Genomic DNA, 22,903 nt, shown 5'->3' on the forward strand with positions numbered 1-22,903 from the left:
TAGAAAAGGTAAGAGATAGTTACAGAGCCTCGTGCTCTCTGCCTGCAATCAGTTTAAATGTGGGGAAGAGCGCGGGGCCTCTGTAAGCGAAGGGCTCATGTGACTGCATCGCCATCAAGCCAGCCCCGAGTATATATGTAAGATGGCACAGCAAACTTACAGTAAGACGTTGCAACTGAAAGCCAGGAAGATTTTTTACATCCAGGTTGAAAAAAGTTCACCTCCATATACAGTACTGTATACAATTATTTTGTTCTTCAGCCGTGTGAGCAATTGCTTTAATTGCAAATGTTAAATGAATACAATGTGTTTGTTAATTGCAAAATCGCTTTTTCATGGTGTGAAATAACATTTTCTTGCTACTTACAATGGAATTGCCTTTTTTTGTATAATAAACCCACATAGCATGCAGTTCTGTAATACTTTACTTGTTTCATCCATGGTGCTTCCAAAATTGTGTTACAATACTGTAATTCATTAAAATTGCAGCAGGACATAGGAACCAATGATATGCTAAGAGGGTTCAATTTTGGTGGGTTTAAATCCTTTTTAAATGTTGACTTGGGTTTTTGAAGACACCAACTTCCAATATTAGACCTGTTAACACTTAGGCTGCCCAGTGGCCTTATGACATTGCCTTAATATCACAAGGTGCCAGCAGGCCTTGTGCACTTACTGTATGATGTTCAGGGAATGTGCTGGGATTTTTGCTTTTTTTTCTAGAGGATATCATTTCATCATTACACCAATGTGGTGAACACGATTGGAACTGAAGTGGCGAGGCCGCCACTTCGGTTTGCATCATCTGGGGCTGGCCTATGACCATGTCATTGCTATTCAAGGCTATACATTGTCACTATCACAGACGTCTGGTGCCTCCAGACTCCCAGCAGGGAAAGGCTTAAATCTATCACAGTCATTAGTGCACCATGTGGCATTGCCTCTTAAAAAAATAAATCTGTGCAGTAACCTGGAAGTCTGTACCACACCATGAGACAACTTACGGCACTGTAAGATACCTTATGGCTCATTCATGTGCACTGTCCATGAGGTGTCTTACGATAGTGTCCTATGGCTTAGCACCACTTATTTTAATATGATCGTTCCTCTCTTCTGCACTGCATGGCAGCAGATAAAGCAAGATAAAGATGTTAGTACCGAATTGTTGAAGAAACTTTACCTCCATAATATACAGTAACACTGTGTACTGGAGGAGACGCAGAACTTGAATGTCCAACCTTCTTAAGTACTAAAAACAATAAATAATTTATTTCCAATTTCTAATCTTTATTTATTTATTTATTTTTAATGGAGAGACAGAATATGAACAAAGGAAAAGGAAAAAAACAGGTTGTATGGTTACTTTTACTGGATCAACAACAGTTTACAGTGTGCAAGCTTTTTAACCTCACATGATTCTTCTTCAGATAGAGACAGAATTACATGCTAGAGAACTCTCCAAGATTAAAAGGCATAACATGGAATCATCAAGACATCAAAGTACAATGCCGGATATTGCGTCTGATCCGACGGTAACTGCATTTCAAGTCAATGTCAGTTACCGCAGATCACGATGTTTGATTACTTTATTTATATCCTTAGATTTGACTGATTTCTGTTCTGGTACAATAATATTAGCTATGAAATAAAAATTAAACAAGGATCATTTGATTTATCCTTTAGAAAGGAGCATTTGTGAAGTCGACATGTGCAGATTCTATAGCAAAGAGCAGGTAGACCCACGTACTGTAATGCAGGAAGCTCCAGCAAAGGCCATTAAGCTGCTTTTCTATGTCAGGTAAAGCTCAGATGTAAATGTATTGCAATGGAACGTAGTGCCTTCCCTGGAAGTTCCACAGCATATTAGATAGGGGCCACTGACTTCGGCCCACTGGCCTGTTCACTATTGTTGGATTTCAGGCACGCATTAATAACATAATAAAACAAAAATAGAAACACTGCTAAATCTAATTTGTATTTACAGAACTACTAATATTTCCTTTTCCACTCTCACTCCCACACCCAAACTCTCCCTCACTGTCAATAATACCACAATCCCATCAACACACTAAGCCCGCTCCATGGGGCCCTCTTTGTCTCTGCCCTCTTCTTCATTCCTCACATTAAATCCCACACCAAGTCCTGCAGTCCCCACATCTGAAATATCACCAGGATATGCCGTTTTCTCACTCTAGACGGAACTAAAATTCTAATTCACTCATTTATCATGTCCCCCTTGGACTACTTAGCAAAGAAAGTACTAAGGTGCTCTCTCTATAGAATGATAAACATAAATAAAATGGGTACGATACTACCGTGATAGAGGACCCCTATATTCACCCATGTATTGGTGCACTACGACGCAGTCCAATGTCTGCTGCTCAACCCCAAGGATCTTTCCAGGATCCCCAAGTGGATAAAAGAAATGAAGAGAAGGTGAGGGGAGCGCAAATGCAAAGATACACAGACAAATAGCCAGTGGTGGATTGGCTAAAATAATAACCAAACCTCCACACACTAAAAAATGCACAAGTGCTAAGATAGCCACAGTCAATGCACTTACTTGGTGATAGAGTACTGGGTTGTGATAGTGAAAATAAAAATGTTGCTTACATGGCCATGTGTAAGTAAATGGCGTTTTAAAGGTTTCTTTACTGTGCCTCTCTATCCATTGGAGTCTCCTTTGAGTCTTTAGATGGACACTTCTAAATGTAAAGGCTGTGGATTCACCCTGGCACAGGAGGCTCACCCGAAGTCAGGAATGTGCATGGAGAATGAGTTAGAGTAAAACCATATACATTTAATGCACAGCACAAATCGACACTTACATGTAAATAAGCGACTATTGCAGAGTCCATGATCACTGTGGCACAGACAGGTCCCTGCTATCGCATCCGGTATACTGCGGGTGCCGCCGGAAAGCAAAAAGTCACACAGATGAGAGCAACGCGTTTCGCTGAATACTCTGCTTCCTCAGGCTCGATGATTCATCGAGTATTTCTAATCTGAACTTTCCTTCCCCATCTGTGGGTAAAACAATGGCCAGGAACTTGCAAAACTTGTGCAAACAACAGTAAGAGTTCAAATATCACATTGTACGATCTCCAGGGCAGCAATTTCCTATCCTTTTGCCTTATTTTGTTTGTTGCACTTATTGCATAATGATTCCCTGTATTGTATTTTATTATTTTGTAAAGTGGTGAATACACTGTGTGCGTTATATAAATAAATAACTAAAGCTACATACATACATAGTGAGATAGTCATTTAAGAGTTTATTCTGCCAACAATTCCCTTTCTAGTCAGTCACAGTTTTCAGAGATTACAAAATAAAATAAGACCTTGAAACATGTTGGGAAGCAAAGGATTTGACTGAAATAAATATTTTAAAAATGGTCCAACACAGGGTTCACTAATCCATACAGATACTTTCATCAGAATTGGATGACTCATAAACCCGCCATTCAAGCAGAATTATGTAAGAAAACGGCCTCGGATGGCCACTTAAACTAATGTACAGGCAGGGCGATGTATTGTGCATAAGATTGGTTCCGCTTTAGCTATACACTGTGTAATAGGTTTTGCTTGAACTGTAATATTGAGTTGACACTTTTCTCAGCCCTGCATTATTTCCACTCACAGAAACAATTAAAGTCAAATATTGTTTACTATGCTATAGACTACATTTGAAGCAGCAGTGTCACATACTCAGCCAGAATAGCTATAACTGTAGTTAATCAGTGTTGAGGTAAGTTTTTGAAACAAAATCATAATTGAGTAAGATCCTATTTTATTGCTTATCTTGCCTTTTGTTCCAAAAATCGTACCACAGATTTCAGAACAAGGAATGGCTACATTTTATGTTCCCTTATCTAATTTGTAAGAAGTATATTATATCTGCAAGTAAAGCAAACCATCCAAAACAATGCTTGTAGTTAGTAGTGAGCTCAGATTAAAGTAAAGCCCAGTATGACTGAAAGAACACAAGAAAAGATGGGGGAGCACAATGTGAGGAAAGGAAAGTTGATGATGTGTCCTCTTTGACTGGTGATCAATGTGGTGAAAAACACCTCTATTAAAGCATCAGTCTATGGAATGGACTCCGTGAATGGGAGGTGAACATACAATAGTGTGTGTATGTAGGTGGAAAGATAAAAGAATAAATAACTTACACGGCCTTGTGTAAGTTCTATCACATCAAGGTTTCTTTGAATCACGGATCTTCTTTGGGATATAGGTTCTCTTTCTGTCGGATCTTCTTTTCTCGTTGTGCCTTCAGATTTCTGCAATGGATAGATTTCCCCTTCTAGGTGTTTTTTTCTCTCGTGGAAATGAAAAGATGATTAGATCAATACATATATACAGCAGCTGCGGTATAGGGGAGGGTAATGAAGCAATATACTATTGCAATATAGTAAGACACTCACACGGGCCAATGTGAGTGTTCTCCTATCGTGGTATCTTGATATCGCCCGTGTAAGAAGTTGATGCAGGGCTTCAGATGGTAGTGTCTGTAGATATCTTGCAAATAATTGCATATAATTGTGTATGTTTAACCTGAGAGTCACCTGATGTTTGAGGTGAAAGGGAGTAATAAGAGATATAACAAAATACTCACACGGGCCAGTGTGAGTACACACTGGTAGAGGTTTCTTTCCACTTCTGGTTTCTGTTGTGGGACCCCTTAATGCTAATGAAGGGGTAAATGCAAACTATGGGACACTGTGGTCTATGGGATTTAAAACTTTATTAAAACAAACAGGAATAAACAAACTATGATGAAACAAAACAGATAAAACAGATAAAAAAAGCAACTACTGGCTTCTAGGGGAAAATAAAAAACATAGGGAGTGACTCGGTGGTAGGGGGTCTCTCTCTCCGCGTCCGGATGGAGAGCTACAATTTCACCTCTGGCTCCTCTGTGTGAACTGCAAACTGTCCCAAGTGAACACAGAGGAGCCAGCGAGGGTCCCTGGCAGTCCCATTCAGTTTGAATGGGACTGCCAGGGACCCCCGCTGTATTAATCCGATGGGCCATTAGTCTGTCTGCAGAAATGTCATAGAAATGTTGCAGCATTACTGGAGTATTGCCCCAGATTTTCCCAGGCAAGAGTTCGGATACTCGTGGCTGCATCAGTATACTCACACCCTCACTTTTACTTTACGGGGACGCTGGTTTCACAGCTATTTACTCAATATGACCCAGCATAACTGGAAAAATAACAGCCTGAAATGCTCAATAAAATGAAACACTGTATCATAGGGTTGTTATTATTATTATCATCGTTTATTTGTAAAGCAGCAACATATTCCACAGTGCAAACATATACACATGTAATGAGTTCCATGCTCCTGAGAGTTAACTTTTTAATATTGTCAGAAGAACTTGTAAATAATGACTATGTAAAACCGAAACTGTTCTGAGGTTTCATTTAAAAAAAAAAAAGAAGAAGAGAAGAAGGTCAATCATACATTTTGTATGAAGAACCTGTCGAATGCGCGGCTTTCAGTTGGGTAACAGAGATTTATTTCCATTGATCCAATTTACATGCGCAATCAAGTATGGAAGTGCTGTGATCCTAAACATTTTGAGGAACTACAGTATGTATAGTTTGTATCTTTTAAAAAACACAGCCCAAATATTAGTCCTAGGCTCAGTGATAAAGGAATGCTTGTACAGTATATACATTTCTTTGAGTAATCCTCTTGGAGAACAAACATGCTTTTTTTTGTTTCACATAAACATATTTCAAGTTGTAAATAAATGCACCACTTTTACCTACGTACTACTCCCTTCTCTAATTCATATTTTACTTTTTAAGGTTGTAAGATGTAATATCCAATAAAGAGATACACATTTCTTGTGATGCCAGCTTTCTAAACCATTGAATAACCACAGTGATTCAAAAGATTTTTTAAATTATATTATTGTGGAGACATTGAACCTTTAGGATGACATTGCAGAATGCTATCTTACAGTACCTCTATTTTCTGCAGGTATACGCTCGTGGATATTTTACGCGCAATACTGCTATCTTTAGAAGCTATGATAGAAGACCCAGAACTTCAAGTGAATGGATTTGTTTTGATCATAGACTGGAGCAACTTCACATTCAAGCAGGCCTCCAAACTTACACCAAGCATGCTGAGACTAGCCATAGAGGGTCTTCAGGTAAAAATATTCTACCCCCATCATAATAAGGGAAACGTCATATCTCACTGTGCTCAGCTGCCTTGAATAATATGCTCAATCTTTTGACAGTCTCTTGAGCACTTAATCATAGTTCCACATTCGTAGAAATGTAGAAATAATAATCGGATACTTACAGGCATAATTTACATTTCCACAAGCTGAAGTGGGTAACTGAGAGCAGACAATTACTGAAATTGAATAAAAGAGTACTTACCTGGCAACTCTTTACTCAAAAGGAACAACTCTTCCTTTGTTTTATAGACTTTTTTTTTAAATTCATACCAGAATGTATCCATCTTATCCTAAAATAACTGGGAAAGAACATAATTGTATAGAAGCATAATTGGTTATTTTTATATAGACTATATGTTTTCTCTATTATATTCAGGACATTAAGAGCCTTAATCTATACATGCCAAATTGGCCTTTCGGGCTATTTTTGGCCAAAAATCCTGTAGACAGCAATTGGGATTTTCATCAGAGAAACAGCCCAAATGGCAGCTTCGGGATTACCCCTAAATCTTTTTTTTTTTTCATCAACATTCCAACAAGCCGAGAAAGTATTAGGATGGTACAAGGTCTTTACTTGCAGATAAGGTAATAGTTACAGATGTGTGCATTTCTTTACATTTTCTTAACAGCATTTTGTGTGTTTTGTAACAATGTAAATGTTCTGAAAAGTGTTCTTGCGAAAGTTCACATTGCACCAAATTTGGCAAAGTTCTCCAGAATTAAGCAACAATAGTTGTAAATGGCAGTACATAAAGGGCCACGAGACCTAGCACATTGCATATAAATACTAGCCATTTTTTTTGCAAAGCTAGCCGTGTTTGCACATTTGTTTTAATGAAAAAAAGGCACATTTCGCCTGATTTCAACTTCAGCGAAAAATGTGCACACCTCTTGTAATAATCGTAAATTGGGACTTCTGTCATATGTCCGTTTTTAAAAATAAAATTCTTTACATTTCCTTTTGCTCTTGGTCCACACTTTCCCATTCATACCTTTTTAGATTAGTGTTTAACATAATGCTTATATATATATTCTGTTGTTTATGGAAGGATTGCCTCTCGTTTTAAACTTGCCAAAACTATATTTATGACGGTGACTTCCTCATAATTTGTTGAAAAACAACATCGTTTTTCTACTTTCTCCCTCCAAAATATTTTCCTCAATATAATGTATGTTAATGAAAGGTAATTTCCTCACCTAGGCCTGGATACATCCAGCTGCATCAGCCTAAAAAAACTAAACATGTGTTATTTTTTATCGTGCAATACATCAACGTTGCACCGTTGCACTTTTTGCTATCAGTGGCTATTTACCACGTTTCAATATATATCAGAACGGGATTAACACCAGAACATATTTTATCACCTACTCCAGGCTGGCGCTAGCCCTATCTTTTCTCTGTCAGTAATGGCCAATATGCTGCCATTATTTACATAGGCAAGATAAGCTAAACCTGAAATAGATGATAAAATAGTAATTAAAATACTTTATAGTAAATATTAACCCCTAGTAGCCCACTGGTCAACTAGTCGTGGGCCTCCATGACTAGCTGAGCACAAAGGACTACAAAGGGGTTAATATATGCATAAAATGATACTAGAGAAGGGAAAACATCCTGGTGCATGAATTAGGATCTGATATGTATAATTTGAAGCAATACTAGTATAACCGAGGCTCCTTAAAGAAAATGATGTGCAGTTTCAGTCATAAAAATGTAATAAAAAAACAATGAAACAATTAAATAATTCCTAACATTGGTATTTTACAAAACAAAATAATTGTAAACCTATACCTTGATTAAGCTTAATCAGTTACCTACAATCTACAATACACAGTTAATAATATAAAAATTGACACCATATAACAGAAAATCCAGAATTGGACAGGGCTATTGGAAAGAATTCAATATTTGTGCATAAGAAGATTAGTCCCCAAATGTCCTATCCTCAGCAAATTTTCTAGTTGGTGGATGTTAGGCACTATGGCACAAATATAAAAACCATAAAATACTGGAATGCCTTTTGTTTTGAAAAAACACTTTGAAGGTGTATTTGGTAAGGTCACAAAGTTGATGTTGTCTTATTGTGCCTTGTGGTAAAACTTAAGGTTTGTGGTTATTAGCCTTTTTAACAATGTTACAGTATATTTGAGTGGTTTGAATAACTCACTCAGAGGTATATTTGAACAACCTTTCTTCAGGTTATACGTTTCCTTGTGTCGTTTCCTGGGAGAAAGTGTCCGTCTAAACTGTTTCCATACATACAGTGTTTGTGTTTTTTTCTACCGGCAACAAAGATTTCACAGTCTTACCCCAGGGCTCCGCTGCATGGACCAGAATTTGCAGTCATCGCGTTTGCCCTGCACTTTGATTTGTTTATTAGTTTGTTGTTGTCTTTTCCACTGTGATTTATTATTTAATTATTGTGGTTTTGTGGTCTTTTGACCAATTATTAAAATAGTCATAGTTTACACTAATCCATGGTGCGCTTGTGTGTGCATTGTTTTCTTAGATAGGGAAATATGTTACTGTGATGGCATGAACTGAACAGTTTTTGTCTTCCGTGTTCTTGGGCTTGGCACATTGCTGATCATGTAGACAGTTATTTGGTGGGACTGGGACTGACCTCAACAAATAGGGATCTTCTGTTCTAGGGGGAGGAGGTTAAAAAGGTTGGAGGAGATTTTGTACTAAGAAGGAGGGTGAGGGACAAGAAAGAGGTACTTCACTAGACACAATAGTACTAGACAGAATAGATAGGAACATGGAGATAGCTATTGAGGTGGAATGTGGGGGGGGGGGAGTAGTACTTTGGCATGCAGGGAGGCACCCATATTAGATATAGATACTACTAGTAAACTTTTAAAGACTAAATCCAATTGGAGGAGAAAGGCAGGAGCAGATAAGATAACAATAGCACACACTGGGAAAAAAAACTTAAATGCATGTTTGCTAATGCAATAAGCTTGATAGATTAAATGAGAGAGCTTGAATTAATAGCTACAAGGGATCAATATGATATCATAGGCATTACTGCAACATGGTTGAAAATCATGACTAGGAAGTGCTTAAAGACAATTACATGAACGAAATTATTGAGGAACATACCATTACTGGATTTGCTAATATCATTCAATGTAGAAGTAATAACAAACATTTAAGTCCGGGAACACTTGGGAAACGGTGATCATAACATGATCTCATTTTAAATAAATGATCAAAAACCATATTACAGGCATACCCCGGTTTAAGGACACTCACTTTAAGGACACTCGCGAGTAAGTACATCTCGCTCAATAGGCAAACGGCAGCTCACGCATGCGCCTGTCAGCACGTCCTGAACAGCAATACCGCCTCCCTACCTGTATCAAAGCTGTGCGCAAGCGGGGAGACTATAGAGCTTGTTACACATGCGTTATTTACATCAGTTATGCACGTATATGACGATTGCAGTACAGTAAATGCATCGATAAGTGGGGACAAGGTAGTGCTTCACTTTAAGTACATTTTCACTTTACATACATTCTCCGGTCCCATTGCGTACGTTAATGCGGGGTATGCCTGTATAGAGGTTCAGCAAAGACTTTACATTTTAGAAAAGCAGATTTGAAAAAACTGAGGAATAATTTCCATAGAAATGGGATGCCATTTTTAGAGAAAAAAAATGCGTTAGATAAATGTGCAGTCTTTAAAACATTGTTAGAAAAGCACACTTATCAGTGGATATCCTTAGATAATAAATATAAAAGAAATAAGTCTAAACCAATGTGGCTAAATAAACAGATAGGGGAAGAAAGGGAAAGAAAGAGGCAGGCGTTTAGATTCTTAGGGGCCTATTTACAAAACTTCGATAAGTGCATTAATGCACATAAAGTGCCCTTTCCAAGCGATATTGCATGTGTAGCTATTCACTTGATAACGCTTTGATAACAGGGCAACATGGCATAAAAAAAACAGCTTTTTAATAAGCTTTAACACTATGGCTATTACAAGCCATACGGTAGCTGAAAAAATGTCCAAACTCACATTGTTTGCTAGTAACTGCTATTCACTACGCTTTGAGATGGAGTTCGCTCATTAAAAACTCGCATTCTTTTCTCGCAATCTAAAGGGTGGTAAGATCGGAATTGCGATCTGCATCTAACCGACTTTATTGTATTTTTACTTAATAGGATTGATGCCGGGGCTCTTAGGCGCTGACCTGCTTTCATTTCTGCTCTGGAGATTCCCTTCTTCAATCCTAGGTAATACAAATAAAATTCCAGCCAGCTTCATTACCTTAGTGGCTAACCGCTAAGGTAATAAAGGGATTAAATAGCAGGAACTGCTTTGTTGTTGGTAGGGGGCAGGTGAAGCTTGTAGTTGCCCCAGGGGGGTTGGAGTTTAGGGCTCCCGGGAGAGTTGCAGTAGCAGTTAACCCCTTCATTACCTTAGCAGTTACAACCGCTAAGGTAATGAAGGAGTTAATCCCTCCCACAAAGCCGAAACACTCACCCCGGGGCAACTACCCCCTTCACCCACCCTCTCTACCACCAACACCACACAGGAATGGGTAAAAATGCTATTAGCCAAAGATGGCTAATAACGATTTTGCCTAATCAAATAACCATTACAGTACAATACAATAAAATACATTACTATAATATATTTATTACTATAAAACAAATCTCTAGCCATTTTATCCATTGATTGGCACTGTGATCATCTATGCCCTCAACGGATCACAGATAGTCACATTGGCAAGCAATGGCCACACAACCCCCCCACCCCCCTCCTCCTCTACATCTGTCCTCTACCCCAACACACATTATAATGGTAAAAATTCCTATTATCCAGATCTGGATAATAGCGCAATTCCCATTAAAAATAAAACATTAGCTAGCCAGCATAAAGTAAATGAAAGTTGTATTTACCCTTGCCAGGATGAAGGCCATCCTCGTCTTCCTCTGTGTCTTCCATGGGCAGCAACATTATAATAAAAAACTAACTACTAGCCACTACCCTTAATCACCATAGTGGGTAGTAACCATAATGGTAACTAAGAGGTTAACTCCCCTCCCCTGCTACACACTCGGATGGCCTAACCACCCTCCCTGGGGTAACTACCCCAATCCCCACTGCCACCCCCATTGATTGTCACAGTGGTAAACCATGCTCACAATATGGACATGGATTGCTACAATGGCAATGAATGGGCAAGCTACAAATAAAGAACAAGCACTAAACACAATACATTACATTTAAATAAAACAAATATTTGCCAATAAACCCAATCGATTATCAATTTAGTAAACCATGCCCACAATGTAGGCGTGGATTGCAACAATGGCAATGAATGGGCAACCTAACAAAAAAATCTAAAAAAAATGAAATACATTACAATTAAATAAAAACAAATATTTGCCAAAAAATGCATTGATTGTGAATGTGTTTATCTATACCCTGAAAGAGGCATAGATAAATATAGTACATTGCCAGTCAATGGGCAACCTAAAAAAACCCACAATTAAATAAAATCCAATCAATGTGTTTCTTAACTTTGCCGGGATGAACATTCACCCTCCTCGTCCAACTGCGGCACCAAATCTTGACCCAACACAATGATCCTCATCAGTATGATGCGAAGAACCACAAGATCCTCAGTTGATTGCAGAGGAGTCTCCGGTAAGTTCTTTATTCTTTTCTTCTTATCTTCCTTCTTTCTTCTCTTCTTTGTAATCCAACAGGTCGGGTCTAGGACAGGAGATGTTGATCTGACGGCTTCTTGGGGTCAAATGAGACATGACATGTCTTATATAAGGCCGGTGATGTCACATTTGACTGATAAAGGTTACACCCACAAATCCTGCTGGTGGATGTACCATGTGACACCTTCCACTTTTTAAAATGAGATGACATCATCAAAAATGGAGGGAAGATAGTCAATTAAGTAGCATGCCTCCTTCCCTTTTTGATGACGTCACATTACTTCAAAAAAGGAAAGGCATCACATCGTATATCCACCGTTGTGATTTTTTTTGTTGCTGAAGTGACGTCATCATAAAGGGAGGGAAGCATCTTAAAGGGAGGGAGGCATATCCTACCTGATTGGCTGGTTTCCCTCCCTTTAAGATTACATCACATTATAAAAAAAAATGGAACGACTCACAGGGTATATCCACCAATCAGATTGGTGGGTGTAACCTTTGTCAGTCAAATGTGACATCACAGGCCTTATATAAGGCCTGTCCCATCTCATTTGAGCACAAGAAGCTATCGGATAAAAATCTCTTGTCCAGGACCTGACCTGTTGGATTAGAAAGAAGAGAATAAAGAAGAAAAAAGGAAGATAAGAATAAAAGAAAGGAAAGAAGAAACAACTTAGAGGAGACTCCTCTGCAATCAACAGAGGATCATGGACTTCTGCGCATCAGGCTGATGAGGATCATTGTGTTGTGGGACAGGAGTTGGTGCTGCATTTGGATGAGGAAAGGTGAATGTTCATCCCGGCAAAGGAAAGGAACACATTGATTGTATTTGATATAATTGTGCTTTTTTAGGATACCCATTGACTGGCAATGTGTTTACCTGTGCCCCTTTCTGGGTATAGATAACACACAGCAATCAATGCCTTTTTTGGCAAATGTATGTTTTTATTTAATTGTAATGTATTTTATTTTTGTTAGATATTTTTTTGAGGTTGACCATTGTGAGCATGGTTTACCAAAGTGACAATCAATGGGTAGGGGCAGTGGGGGTAGTTTCCCTGGGGAGGGTAGTTAGGCCACCCGGATGGGTAGCGGGGAGGGGGTTAACCCCTTAATCACCATAGTGGTTACTAACAACTAAGGTGATTAAGAGGTTAGTGACCAGTAGTTAGTTTTTTTATTTTAATGTTGCTGCCCATGAAAGACACAGAGAAAGATAAGGACGGCCTTCATCCTGGCATGGGTAAGTACGGGGTAGGGGTACAGGGTACCCCTAAGGGTAAGGGTAAGTAGGCTTAAGATAATAGGAATTTTGTCCATTATTGTACTGTATGTGTTGGTGAGGGTGAGGGTGTTGGTGGTAGAGAGGGTGGGTTGAACAGGGTGCCCCAGGGTGGGTGGTTAGGCCTCTTGGGTGGGTAGCAGGATGAGTTAACTCCTTCAGTACCATAGCTGTTACCACCGCTATAGTAGTGAAGGCATTAGCTCCTCCTGCAACCTTCCTGGTTGGCCTAACCACCGACCCTGGGGCAACTACCCCCTTCACCCACCCCCTCTACCACCAACAAACCAGGTACTCTGCCTTAACCCCTTCGTTGCCTTAGTGGCTAACCGCTAAGGTAATGAAGCAGTTTTTATGTTATTTTAATAACACATTGAATTGAATTAATTGAAGCAGGGGTTCTCCGGAGCTGAATCTCATTAATTTCAGCCTTGGTGACTACCTGCTTCCCGAGTTACAGGACTTGGTATGGGTGCTGGTATCTCCCTGCATCATTTAAATGTCCCGGTCATGCGACGCAGGAGATTTAAACATGCCGGAGATTCTGGCAGCCCTTAACAGGGCCTGTGACTCGGGAAGCCTGGGGTCCCTGGGGCTCAAATGAATGTGCTTCAGCTTCAGAGACCCCCTGCTTCAATACTATGGTACTATTTTTTTAATTAAAACTGTGTGATCGCCTGTAAGAGCTACAGTATGCAGGGAGATGCAGCTCTCTCTGTGCAGCTCTTTCTGTACAACTCTTACAGACTGCTGGAGCGACATTTGGCTCATTAAGCAAATACAAAGTAGTGCGATTTAGCATTGTTTTAGCGCACAATAAAAAACTTGAGATTTTTTTTTAGTGAATACGCAAATTTTATACTGTGCGGTAAAACATGCTAATCTGGTCAGTAATGCATTGAACTTATCAACGTTTAGTGAGTAGGCCCATTAAAGTCAGAAGGGGCAGAGGCATCATATTAGAATTATAAAAAAGTAACAAAAGTTGCGAAAGGGCAATCAAATGAAGTAAAATTGTTCTTTATGTACCTTACTAATAAAAAGATTAGAAAATAAAATATAGGATCATTTCAGTGTGAGATGGTCTGGCAAATTATTGGAGATAAGGATAAAACAGGAGAATTAAATACAGTAGATTATCAATTGCAAAAATATTACCACAGAAGGAAGCTGCAACCTCTATATTAAAGAACAATTGGTTAACTGAGGAAGATGTGCACAGACGGCTTGATATTTTAAAGTAAATAAAACACCTGTCCCAATGACATACACCCAAGGGTTCTTAAGGAGCTAAGTTCAGTAATAGCCAAACCATTAAATTTAATGTTCAAGAACTTCACTTCCACAGGCTCAGTAACATATGATTGGCGTAAAGCAAACGTGGTGCCTATATTTAAGAATGGAGCTAGATCTCTACCAGGTAATTACAGACATGTAAGCCTGACATCAATAGTGGGGAAGCTACTTGAAGATTTAGTATGTTATAATATTCAGGAATACCTAATGGCTAAAAAAAATATTAGTAATAGTCAGCATGGATTTATGAAGGCAGGATGGCAAACTAACCTTAAATTCATTTATTTGAGGAAGTCGGTAGCAATTTAGACCAGGGTAATGCAGTTGACATGATCTAATAAGGTACCTTGGGGTTAGTTTATATAATAAAGCTAATTGGACTCAGTAAATATATTTGCACCTGGATTGCATACTGGTTGAAGGTTAGACAACAGAGAGTTGCCATAAATGGAACCTTCTCAGTTTGGGCTAAAGTTCTAAGTGGAGCACCTGAAGGTTCGGTACTTTTACCCCTGCTTTTTAAGTTTTTTATTAATGAACTTGAGGTTGGCATAGAGAGGAAAGTTTCCATCTTTGCTGATGAAACAAAATTGTGGAAGGTAGTTAAATCATAGCAGGATGTAATTTAGCTCCAAAAGGACTTGGCTAGACTAGAAACTTGGGCGGATAAATGGCAGATGAGGTTTAATACAGATATATTGTATGTATGGTTATGCATTTGGAAAACAAGAATAACCTGGAGACTTACAAATTAAATGTGACAAAAATTTGATGGAGAAAAATGTAGGAGTGCTTGTAGACAGTAGGCTTAGCAGTAGTGCCCAATGTCTGGAAGTAGCTGCAAAGGCAAATAAGATTGTATCTTGCATTAAACATGTACTGTATGGATGAAAGGGAAGTAAACATAATTATGCCCCTTTACAAAGCATTAGTAAGACCACACCTTGAATATGGAATACAATTTTGGGCACCACTCCTTAGAAAATACATTATGGAACAAGAGAGAGTGCAGAGAAGAGCCACCAAATTAATAAAGGGGATTGAACATCTGATTTATGAGATACCAGCTAAATTAGATTTGTTTCTATTACGAAACAGGCGTCTAAGGCTGGGATTATTATGCCGGCGCCGTTGCTTGCGCGTGCTTGCGTGCACATGCCCGTCAAGCACTCTGCTGGATTTTGTTATGTGAGCTACCCAAGTACCTGCGCAACTGCCGGCAAAGTAGCGTGTTGAAGCGTCAGCATTCTCAGCATACAAGAGAATCTGTGTTTTCAGGTGGCTGCTCCGTGACGTCAGCGCACGTGAGCTGGTTCAGCTCGCCACACCCCGCAACACGTCTGCAATCTCCTGCCGCCAAATTCACAAATCCCTTGGGCTGCAGGAGTGCGCGTGGCAGCGTGCTCGTTCGCACACAGGACCATAATCCCAGCCTAAGAGGGGATATGATAACTATACACTAATATATTCAGTGTCAATACAAGGAGCTTTAAAAATAACTATTCGTCGGAATGGCAGTACAAAGGACTCGGGTCATCCCTTAATGTTGGAGGAAAGGAGATTTCACCAGCAACAATTGAAAGGGTTCTTTACAGTAAGGGCAGTTAAAATGTGGAATTCATTACCCACTGAGACTGTGATGGCAGATACAATAGATATCTTCAATAAAAAGTTTGGACGTATTTTTAGAAAGCAAAAGTATAGAGGCATATACCAAATAAGTAAACATGGGAAGGATGTTGATTCAGGGAGAAATCTGATTACCATTATTGGTCAGGAAGGAATACCTTTTTTTCCACTTATGGACATTGGATGATGTTTCACTGGGGTTTTTTGTTTGCATTCCTCTGAATCAAAATACAGCTCAACCCCTTTATAACGCTGTGCTTGGGGTCCAAAGAATCACATTGCGCTATAAGCGGATCGCGTTAAAAATAATGTACAATTGTATGCATTGTACAATAAAGTATTTAAGACACCAATAATCGTGTTGTAAAGTATTCATAAATACAAAAATTGGGAGCCACGCTTGCATCGCGTTATAAGCGGATTCGCATTGTAACGGATCGCGTTATAACGGGTTTGAGCTGTACTGTAAATACGTAAGTAAAGATAGATACTTAGCCTGTCGTCTAAATTTAGCATAGTTTGAACTTGATAGACATGTATTCTTTCAACCTCATCTACTACTGTATGTAATTACTTTATGTAACTACAGTATGTAACACATCTGGCAACCCTGTCATTGAGGTGTAACTTAACAAAAGCTATTTTTTCTAAATGTTCAATATGATTTTTCCTAAATCTGTAAATCATCTAGTTTAACCCATTATGTATATCAGTGTTAGTAGTTCAAGATTCTGTAAGGATGAAAAACATACATCTTTTTGAAGCAGTGATATTGTCTAAAGTAATGCCTAATTCATGCATTCCTACTGTATGTGAGAAACGTAATTAATTCAATTTACACATTTTCCAAACCTCAGTTTACCCATAGAGTTACAACACTAAAAACGGTACAATGAAGAACCTATGACAGACAAACAAAAGTCCATGTTTGGCTTCACACAGAGATGTGTTACAGTACAACAGGGGTGTGCATGAACTGGGGGGTGCAACATTTTCAGGGGGGAGGGCGCGACATTTACATAGGCGTGCCCTTCCCCACAATATTTAACTTAAATGCCGGGGGAGCGCGCAAGGCCTCCGTAAGTCCCTTACCTTGTCTCTAGCAGCTTCTGGTGATGCGTCGCCATGGTAACATGTAATGAAATGATGACGCAAGGTCACATGACGTCACATTGGCATGGCAACACAATATCATATGACGTTGTGATGTCAGAACACGCCAGAGAAAAGGTAAGGGGGAGTGGGGGGTGGCGCGAGCAGGAGGGGAGAGCAGGCAGGGAGGTGCAGACAAAAAATGTTGCCCACCCCTGTGTTAGAGCATCTGCATTTTAACTAGAACAGCAAAACGAAACCAACCATTTTTATAGAGAGAGAGTACATCAATTAGAGGAAGCACCAAACATCTAAGAACACTTCCATGCTGGGAAATCAATAGCGGGTCAGATGCAGGGGACTGTGTAGCTTTACTGCAAATAAGCAAAGGAAGACAATTAGGAGAATGTCTAACAGATTATAGTTAATGCCAATGGTCTTGTATGCCTTATTTAGCACAATAAAAAAATAAAAAAAACTATACTACAGTATCTTTATCTAGAACTGAAAAAAAGAGTTATTGGCCTTCTACATTAGTAGTTCTTAGTACTATTATTGAGGTTGGCATCGAGAGCAAAGTCTCCATCTTTGCTGATGATACTAAATTGTGTAAGGTAGTAGAATCAGAGCAGGATGTAATTTCTCTTCAGAAGGACTTGGAGAGACTGGAAACGTGGGCAGGTAAATAGCAAATGAGGATTAATACAGATAAATTTAAGGTTATGCATTTGGGGTGCAAGATTAAAAAGGCAACTTGCAAATTAAATGGGGATAAATTGGGGGATTCCTTGATGGAGAAGGATTTATGAGTGCTTGTAGACAGCAGACTTAGCAATAGTGCCCAATGTCATGCAGTAGCTGCAAAGGCAAACAAGATCTTATCTTGCGTTAAACGGGCAATGGATGGAAGGGAAGTAAACATTATTATGCCCCTTTACATAGCATTAGTAAGACCACACCTTGAATATGGAGTACAATTTTGGGCACAAATCCTAAGAAAAGACATTATGGAACTAGAGAGAGTGCAGAGAAGAGTCACCAAATTAATAAAGGGGATGTACAAACTAACTTATGAGGAGAGGCTAGCTAAATTAGATTTTTTTACACTAGAAAAGAGGCGTCTAAGAGGGGATATGAAACTATATACAAATTTATTCGGGGACAATACAAGGAGCTTTCAAAATAACTATTCATCCCATGAGCAGTACTAAGGACTCTGGGCCATCCCTTAAGGTTGGCAGAAAGGAGATTTCACCAGCAACAAAGGAAAGGTTTCTTTACAGTAAGGGCAGTAAAAATGTGGAATTCATTACCCATGGAGACTGTGATGGCAGATACAATAGATTTGTTCAAAAAAAGGTTGGTCATCATTTTAGAAAGGAAAGGTATACAGGGATATACCAAATAAGTAAAATGGGAAGGATGTTGATCCAGAGATTAATCCGATTGCTAATTCTTGGAGTCAGGAAGGAATTTATTTTTCCCCTCAATGGTTTTTTTTGTTTGTCTTCCTCTGGATCAATAAGTAAGTATATATATAGGATAAAGTATCTGTTGTCTAAATTTAGCATAGGTTGAACTTGATTTACGTACCTCTTTTTTCAACCTTATCTACTATGTACAGTAACTATATTAGTAGAATGAGGGTTCTAATAGAACAGTGAAAGTTGATGCTATACTTCTATAACAGATTAAGCTGTAATGCTTGATCTGTAAAGCTAAATTAATACAATAATACATAATAGTGCATGGAACTGAAGAAAGTAGTGGCACTATGTCTCATTTGAAAGAAAAACTTATCTCGCGGAATCTCTTTGCACCTCATTAAAAATGTTTCTGCAATTATCACAATAATATCATGAGGTAGTAAGTCTTTTAATCAATCTGGCACATCATAGGTTAATTTTGCAAGAGTGGGGCGCTAATGTGACTACACGTGTTACAGGTGTAAATTGGTAAATACAACTTGGTCCATTCCCAGAAAAATAATTATTATATATACAGTTGAACAGTGGATTCCTGCAGCCGGAGTAGGGGGGGGGGGATGTATTCCACACCCCTATAGGAATTTGTGAAAAGAGAATAACTTTGGCGCATGGAATTAATTGTATATAGAATATTGAATGTGATCGGAATCAAGATAAGTTCTCAGATAACAAATGAGAGTTGTTTGCATTTTATAACCCTGTATTGTCATACGGAAAGTGCTGCATACACTGTTGGCACTTTCTATGTATATTGTTATTTATATAGCGCCCACAGTGTTCTCAGCACTTTACACAAGAGACAATAAAACACAGAATGTTCTGGCTCTCTAGCCCCTTGTAACTAAGGGGTAAGTAACTAAGAGGTAAATTAAGAATGCCTTGTATGGGAGAGGCAGTAAGATGTGTGTACTCACAGACTGCAAGATCCAAGAGGAAATATGCTTTCCTGTACAGACAGGAATAGGCAGGGGGGCGTACCAAATACTGAAACATTGCAGAGGAGAATGGGCAAACCATCTCAGGTTTTGAGCGCAGGGAGGTTGCCAAGGCAACTGGCAAAACTATGGGGGAAAGGCAACATTTGTAGCAACAATATTGCAGCTTACACTGAGCAGCAATGGCTGCCTCAGAACAGTGAAATTAAACACGCAGAGAGGTTCAAGGACACAGGAAATGATTACACAATAATTGCATTCCATTCCTTTAGTTTACTTGTACTGAAACTTATTGCACAGTTACTGCATGTTCTCACCTATGCCCCGATTTGTAGCTGCCCAATGTTTTTTTTAAGCACATTAGCATGCCAGAAACAAACCTGTAATTCGAGTGACTTTCTTTTTAGCAAAGACTGTCAACATCATTGAATAAAAACAACAACATATTCTTTTATCTAGTGTATTATGTGTAGGTAGCTTTTCAGGGTGCAAGAAAGTATTTTAAAGTAATTTATGCTGTGTGCATTTATTTGATAGTGAAGATATGAGCAGCAGATATATTGGGCAATCTATCAATAAGATAGATAGGAAAAAGCAGGCACCAACAGTACAGGACCAAAGAAAAAATGAATGAAGGAACGTCCAAAGAGCGTGTGCCCATTAAAAAGAATTATTTAATGGATTCCAGCAAAAAACAGCCACATTATGGGGTATAGAGCCCCCCACCAACGTGTTTCGAGCGTCCAGCAAAAAACCACCACATTATGGGGTATAGAGCCCCCCACCAATGCGTTTTGAGCATCCAGCAAAAAATATCTATCAATAACCCTCCTGCAAAAATGTCATATAGTTGACATTTTTACTTCTGTAAGTAATCCATGAAGACATATTTGCTTATGTTATTGGATTCTGTCCAAGATCGATTAAGCTCCCTACAGTATCTCTATCTTGCTTTAAAACCATCTTAAATAAAGTAAGTCACAAAATATTATTAGAAGGTGTAAAATAAGTGTATACAAGCGCTAGTGCAACAATTGCAAACAAACAGGAGAAACAAAACCTGAGATACAGTCCTAGGGGGTAGGTAGTCCTGGAGCTGCCGTAGAGGGTTAATCTGGGATCTTCCAACCAGATATGCAAGATGTGGATAGAAAAACCTCTTATGGCGCTGAGGGTAGGTGGCTGGAACAAAAGTCTTGTGCTGAGGTTTCTGTTGTATAAGCTCAGAGAGGGAGACAAGAGAAATACAAACAACACAATAGTGTATTATCCTTTAGACAATATAAGACATGTGGATGGAAAATGAAGCAATTTATTAATTAAAACAATTGTGACTACAATTGAAATAAAACATGAACTGTAAAATAAACAGTGGATGATCTTCTGTTAATAAAAGAGATAGGGGCTTCTCAGCATTTAAGCAGAGAGAAGCCTTGCTGCTCCACCAGAGGTAAAACCGAAATCCTACTCACCGTCCTGGAGTAGGACATGTGCATTGGTACGGGGTCTTTAGCCAGGGGTAGCCGTCTGCTGTGGGGTGCCGGACGTCTGCTTAGAGCGTGCGGGGAGATCTCAGGAATACTCGTGCATTCAACAACACCGCGTGGATTTCGCGCGTCTCCTCCGCTGACGTCACCGCCGGATTGACTCAGCTACGGTGTCCCTGGATGACCAGAATACCTTCCTACGCGTTTCGAAACACTCGATCACGTGTTTCTTCGTCATTCCCTAACGAAGAAACACGTGATCGAGTGTTTCGAAACGCGTAGGAAGGTATTCTGGTCATCCAGGGACACCGTAGCTGAGTCAATCCGGCGGTGACGTCAGCGGAGGAGACGCGCGAAATCCACGCGGTGTTGTTGAATGCACGAGTATTCCTGAGATCTCCCCGCACGCTCTAAGCAGACGTCCGGCACCCCACAGCAGACGGCTACCCCTGGCTAAAGACCCCGTACCAATGCACATGTCCTACTCCAGGACGGTGAGTAGGATTTCGGTTTTACCTCTGGTGGAGCAGCAAGGCTTCTCTCTGCTTAAATGCTGAGAAGCCCCTATCTCTTTTATTAACAGAAGATCATCCACTGTTTATTTTACAGTTCATGTTTTATTTCAATTGTAGTCACAATTGTTTTAATTAATAAATTGCTTCATTTTCCATCCACATGTCTTATATTGTCTAAAGGATAATACACTATTGTGTTGTTTGTATTTCTCTTGTCTCCCTCTCTGAGCTTATACAACAGAAACCTCAGCACAAGACTTTTGTTCCAGCCACCTACCCTCAGCGCCATAAGAGGTTTTTCTATCCACAAAATATTATTAACCAACATGTCAAACATGGGGTGAATTTTCTTTGTAATTATTTACAACAATTTTAATATATTCTGTATATCTTAAAAAGATGACTAGCCAGAAATGTATCACAACATCATATATTTTTTTATTAGATTATCTCACAGTATAACTTGCATTATATTATGACAGCATACTGTACCACAACCTAGAATTAGATGCTGACATTGTTATATAAGAGTGACATGTAATGTAATAAAACTAAGCTTGAAGAGAAAAAGTTAAACTCCTTTCATTAGTAAAAAAAAGACTTTCTTAGTAAAAAAAATGTCATAGCGCTAACAAATCATGCACAGTAGTTTATTGGAGAAACAGAGAGTACAAAGTTTCAGGTCCATCCCTGGACCTTGCATTAGGTAAGTGATGTCCATAAAAAGAATGTTTATAGATAAACAATCGAATCAACTAAATGGAACCCGCTGTGTCCATAGTGACTGTGACATCACACGTAGTCAACACAGAGAGACATCGACAACCCCACCCTGGAACGCACCAAGTAAAATGCAAATAAGTGAATGACATACAGATACAACGGCCGTTATTCGAACATATCACGCGTTGTATACCTCGGAATACCCATGTCATGGCGCGTCATTACCGTGTGTTGACTCGTGTTTTATCGAGTGCAGACAATGGCATTTTAGTGTTCTGGTTTTTAAACACCTACAAATTGACACGGTACTGTTCTGTACACATTAGGCTGCGCTTATAGTGCCGGCGACAGTGACGCAACGTCGCGGCAAAACAAATGCCGCAGTCACGTGTGCTTATAGTAAGCGCGACACGACGGAGCAACGGATTTGTCGCGATCGCTGGAAGTCATCTCTATTTGATTTTCCAGCGACCGTCGCCTGACCGTCGCGTCGCCGGCACTATAAGCGTAGCCTTACAATTCATTTCTGCCACGGAAACGCAATGAATTGCACCCAAAGAAATCGGG

General features: G+C 39.3%; 1 protein-coding gene across 2 annotated transcripts in view; it reads left to right on the plus strand.

Moving 5' to 3' along the window:
- CLVS2 (clavesin 2) overlaps positions 1–22,903 on the plus strand; it is a 101,481-nt gene that overhangs the window by 33,231 nt on the left and 45,347 nt on the right. For both annotated transcript variants that reach the window (XM_075597177.1, XM_075597175.1), the window contains exon 2: positions 5,998–6,172. In XM_075597177.1, the coding sequence (XP_075453292.1) occupies positions 5,998–6,172 (175 nt within the window). The remainder of the gene's footprint in view (positions 1–5,997; positions 6,173–22,903) is intronic.

The sequence above is a fragment of the Ascaphus truei genome, chromosome 4 (genome assembly GCF_040206685.1).
Source record: "Ascaphus truei isolate aAscTru1 chromosome 4, aAscTru1.hap1, whole genome shotgun sequence".
Lineage (NCBI taxonomy): Eukaryota > Metazoa > Chordata > Amphibia > Anura > Ascaphidae > Ascaphus > Ascaphus truei.